The sequence below is a fragment of the Montipora capricornis genome, chromosome 2 (genome assembly GCF_036669925.1).
Source record: "Montipora capricornis isolate CH-2021 chromosome 2, ASM3666992v2, whole genome shotgun sequence".
NCBI classification, from domain to species: domain Eukaryota; kingdom Metazoa; phylum Cnidaria; class Anthozoa; order Scleractinia; family Acroporidae; genus Montipora; species Montipora capricornis.
This window is the reverse complement of record NC_090884.1, coordinates 13,853,769-13,858,889: the sequence shown is the minus strand read 5'-3', so window position 1 is coordinate 13,858,889 and position 5,121 is coordinate 13,853,769. Positions and strand designations below refer to the sequence as shown.

The following is a 5,121-nucleotide window of genomic DNA, read 5'->3' as shown; positions in this document are numbered from 1 at the left end:
TCTTGAGACCATTATAAGTCCCAAAATTTTTGAGGGGCAAACAAAGAGTATTATGGTATTTTTGTTATTGCCGAATGGATCATGTGGTGGCATTTGAAAGCTTGAAAACTACCTTTCCCTTGTAACTAATCGTTTGGCAGTGTTTGAACGTAACAAACAGGACTGAAAAATTTAATCGATCTTGGGACAACATCACCATGAATCAGAATTGTGCGCGTTTAAGTACGTGTCTTCTTTCCTTCATATGTGACTAGTCTGTTTCTATTATATCTATAATATCTTTGATATAGCTTCTGGTGGAAAAACTTAAGAGTTACGTTGGCCTCACACAAGGCAGTCCTCTTCTTCGCAACCAGTTTTATCAAATATGTATCATAGGGAGGGAGAAGAGAAGGTCAGAAGTGGTATGTTCCGTTTTTGGAATAGTGCAATGATGCCCGTGGGAAAAAAATGTTAGCACTTATTCCAGTCGAAGGGCTTACAATTGTTTCAGCAGCTAATTCAATCACAAATTTGACTGGAGTTTGATCAGGTCCAGGAGAAGAGCCGTTGTATTACGATTTCAATAATTGTATGACTTTTCCAGACTCAAGCAAGTTGAAAGTGATCAGATCAACCTCGAACATACTGGTCCTCTCTGTAGGAAAGGCAAAGAGAGCATTTAATTCCTCTGGATCGCGAACGTTGTTGGTTTGGCTTCAAAATCCGATGGATAATCCGCCATACCTCTTCCGGTTTATGATAGGAAAGTGTCTTAGTTGGAAACTTTACTCGAGTTCGACGAATAGTACATTCCAATATGCTTCTAAAAGTTTAGAACTAGGGAAGTATATTATATGTATTCGCTTTTCACAAAAGAGGATCATCCAGAACACTTAGAACAGATTTGATAATGATTTGGCTTTCACGGGTAGTACTGAGAATTCCTTACCATTACTTTGTCAAGGAAGCAATCTCAGGAGGCCCTTGACCGATGTCTTTCTGAATGAGTACGTCTTTTTAACAATGAGTCAAACGATCGTGTAAATCGTTCACACGACGTCATTTGACCAGAGCAGTATCTACTGGATTATTGCACACGTGTGATACCTCTTGGGGAGAATACAACTTAAGGACAGTGCCTAATAATTCAAAGGTATGTTTGCGTGGTTTACTGAACATGCGGGAAAAGCAGATGTTAACAAGTTATATTGAAATCCAAAAAGAAAATTGGGGGTAACCATGCATTTTTTGAAGATAATTAATCAACAATATTTGTAAAAAAAGCTTTAAAATGCAAAGCAATGTATGGTGTTCTTTTCCAAATTTAAGCTTAATTTTCTCTGAAAAATGCGTGGTTACCCTCAGTTTTCTTTTTGGATACCAAGCGCACTTGCTAAGTTCTGCTTTCTTGCTTGAACCCCGCAAAAATATCTCTGTATTAATAAGCACCACCCACAGTAAATCCGAGTATCTCGAGATGCACAGAACGTATGTGCAATAAAAATAATAGGCACCGTCCTTAAATCAAATCAAATGTTTCAGTTTGGATCAGAGAAGGGCCAACAAACGCAACACACATATGATGCTGAGTTCGGGAATCGAACCCGGGACACATTTAGTGGAAGGGGAGTGCTGTCACAAATGCAAGAATCATGCAGCAAAAGCTTTTCTTTCCATGGACACATTTCCGAAATTGTTGAGAAGCAGAACGTGTTAGGTACAAATTATCATTGCTTCTAATTTCAGTAAGGATTCAACTCAATCAGTTTAAAGAAAGCTGAATAATTTCCCAGAAAGTTCATACATGTCATTAAATTCAAGCTCCTTTTTGTTTTGTTCTTGGCCTTTCTTTGAGTAATAATTCTAAGAAATATTACATATCCGTGGTTATTTAGTTCCCTATTTCACTGACATGTGGTGTTTACGATTTTTATCCGATTCTTGCACAGTAAAGAGATCTTGATAATGAAACTCGCCCAAGGCACTCCTGGAGAACTAGTCACTTTTCTATCTATTCATCAGCATACACTAAGTTTGCTACCAGTTTTCTTTTATCTTATTGTCAGAATTATTTCTCTAATTCATTGCAAAACGATCATTCTCCTTTTATGTTAAGATTAGTTTTGTTTATTATGAGCACTAATTTAATTAAAATTGAAACCAGTGTCACTCAATGCGACCGCAACAATTTAAGAATTCTTTTTGACCGTTGGTTAATACAAACTGAGCTATTATTCCTAACCGAAAGCCGTCAGTCAATCAAAGCCATAAAGTACTTTGTTAATTGCTGCTACGAGTTACGAAGTACACTGTTTGCTGAGGATGTATAAATTTAAATGTAAATTGGGAAAAAAGACCCGAAGTTTTGCGTGAATCTTACGCAACGAAAGGCAAGTCTATTCGTAATAAATGCAATCGATAATTTTGTAAAAACAGAGTGATTTTTGAACCTATAGACATGGAACATGAAAAGGGGAAAATATTTCAAAACAGTTAGTCATGACTCCTGAAAGATATTCTTTGGTTAGATGTTAAGTCAAAGATCCAAACGAACCTACAGAAAGGCATACTAAATTCGAACTAACGCCGAGTGGCTACATTCAAACTTTTGTGAGTGACGACCTAAGAAGGACAGTATTTCATTTCAACATTTTCCCTTAAATCCCATTCAATATATCCCAAACCTATCGGGTACATACCTCCTTTCCTTCTCATTTTGTCACTTGCTTTCGTGGTAACTCTGAACGGTCTTGATGTAACATTTCCAGTCAATCCTGAACTTAACTCCATTGAAATAATCAGTTCCCATTTATTCCTTTGCATCACATCTGCCTTTTCTAGCCAATACACTGGATGCCCACTCTCTGTTTTGTACACTGAACCAATGTCGACGTTGAAAATTTGCCGTCCATCTTTGCCGTTCAGAGCTTTCACATGTTGCTCAACAGGACCTGGAGATGCACCATCAGCAGCATTAGTATTTTTTATCTCTCATTTTATAAACATATTTCTCTTATTTCAAAACTGGACATCGGTAAAATGTATAATCAGACAAAAAAGTGAGGAAACGTAAGCCAGGAGCTTGCCAACCTATTGTGTCATGTGTTTTAATGGCAGCCTCAGGACACCTCTGTACGTAAGCTCGAACACAGGTGATTTTCTCAGAAGGGTATATAGCAACAGTTACTTCAGAATCTTCCAGGCGGTTTTCAGGTCCTTCGATCGTTTTTCTCGTCTTTTTATTGTAAATATCCTTTAGACCAATGATTTGAACTTCTATTTCATCCTCGATGTTTGACGATTGATGGCAAGTCGTCAAGTTAGCGTCCACTTTCTCTATAACAGAAAAAATAATAATTGCATCTCTTCTAATAATCCAAGTAAAGTTTAAATCTGCACTTACTGAAAAATAGAACGAACGGCGCTATATTATATTCAGCATGTAAGAGGAATAACGTGATCAATCTATCAAAATTTTTTGCAATATGTTCAGCACCGTATATTTGTTAATACCAAACAATGACAATTTTGGGGGAACTGCTATTTATTTTTCAAAGTCCCTTCAGGTTTTTGTAGATTTTGAAAGGATAATATTTCCAAGGTAAATTAAATTCCTTTTAACAATTTTCAAAATCATTGGCAACAACAGATTTAAGAGTTGCTGGGATATTAGGTAAAAAATTGCAGATAACTTTTATCCATCTTCATCGGCAAAAAGGAACAAATGCATTACTAGAATGAACGACCAGGTCATGAACGTCGCTAAAACGCGCTGACCTTTTGAACACTGTAGTTTTAAGAAAGAGAAATGTTGTGAGATGCTTATCTCAACTTGATTATTGGTGAAGCTATAACAAATAAGCTTTTAACGTGGATGATAGCGCACATGGAAGACACAAAGAAATGAAAGCTTGCCAATTCGAGGCTTTCGTCGCGTTGACAAAACATGAAATGTACCACGGATATCAAGTAACCGAACGTTATTCATGCAACGGATCAACCTTTGTTTGACTGCAAGAAAGTGCATTCACTTGCTTGCAAATTGTTTTATACTGCCAAGCTTTTACAAAATTAAAGTGCGGAAAAAATTAGTGGTCCGTTTTTCCTTTGTTCGGTGGTCGACTCATGAGGCCATGCAACCACCGACTCCCTTCAATGTCGCTCTCTGCCGAAGATAAGGTTATTCACCGACAATGGCACTTGCAAACGGAAGCAATGTTTGAACATATACGTCTTGCTAACCTAGATTGTTGAGTGATCCATTAGGCAACTCCAGAGTTTGAAAAACCAAGCAACTGCAAACCTCCGCATTTGTCTGTTGAAGCAAGCCACCAGCACTTGGTTCAAACCCAAGTTCGGACTGAATAATTTCGTTAATGTCATTGAGTTTTTCCTCTAAGTCTGGGTTGATCAGCGAGCCGCTCATTTGGGAACAAACTGAGCGTGTGTTCCTCTGGGGAGAATGAGATCCAATCTGTATCGCCGATGTTTGATAACTTTTTACATGAAATCCCTTGGTTAAGTACCCCCTGTAAAAAATGACGTATGTCATGTCATAACTGCTGGAAAGTTGATTTGTGGCAGTTAGAAATTTGGCGATCCAATGAAGAAAGGAAATTCAGTGCATCCGGTTATCACTATTCGCTACAGGTGAGAGACTCTTGGAATCTATTTTTCTGTCATATTTTTATCTCAATAACTTCAACACCTTTCTTAAGTCCCACCCTCTGTTTATTGTTCAAGCAAATTTCTATGATTAGGGGTGGGATCACTTTTGAGAACATGTATTGAAACACTTGTGGACCTGTCATTAATTCTAAGACCTAGGGTTACCACGACAGCGTGCCGGATAAAAATGATCTCTTTAAATGCAACAACATGTTAATTCGACTAGTTCACCATATAATTGTAAATTATTATCGTCAGTCGTTTAACTTACAAGACAGTTTGGAACTAACATAGTTAGCGAGGCGTTAAAAATCAACAAAAAAGATGGAATTTATCGGAATGATGAGCAGAGAATTTTATTGTATCTATAAAGTATTTCGCGTCATTGTCAATTTGAAAAAATATATGCGACGTTCTGTACTCAAATGAACGGCGCATGCGTATTCTCAGAGCAATACCAGTTTGTGCTCT

The 5,121-nt window shown here is 37.4% G+C and overlaps 1 protein-coding gene across 1 annotated transcript in view; it reads right to left on the bottom strand.

Moving 5' to 3' along the window:
* Window positions 1–4,564, bottom strand: part of LOC138038903 (uncharacterized) — a 24,925-nt gene extending 20,361 nt beyond the window's left edge. The window contains exons 1-3 of the mRNA XM_068884986.1: window positions 4,225–4,564; window positions 3,073–3,318; window positions 2,682–2,933 (exon numbers count right to left, since the gene is read on the bottom strand). Of these exons, the coding sequence (XP_068741087.1) occupies window positions 2,682–2,933; window positions 3,073–3,318; window positions 4,225–4,534 (808 nt within the window). The 5' untranslated portion in view covers window positions 4,535–4,564. The remainder of the gene's footprint in view (window positions 1–2,681; window positions 2,934–3,072; window positions 3,319–4,224) is intronic.
* Between the last annotated feature and the right edge of the window lie 557 nt (window positions 4,565–5,121).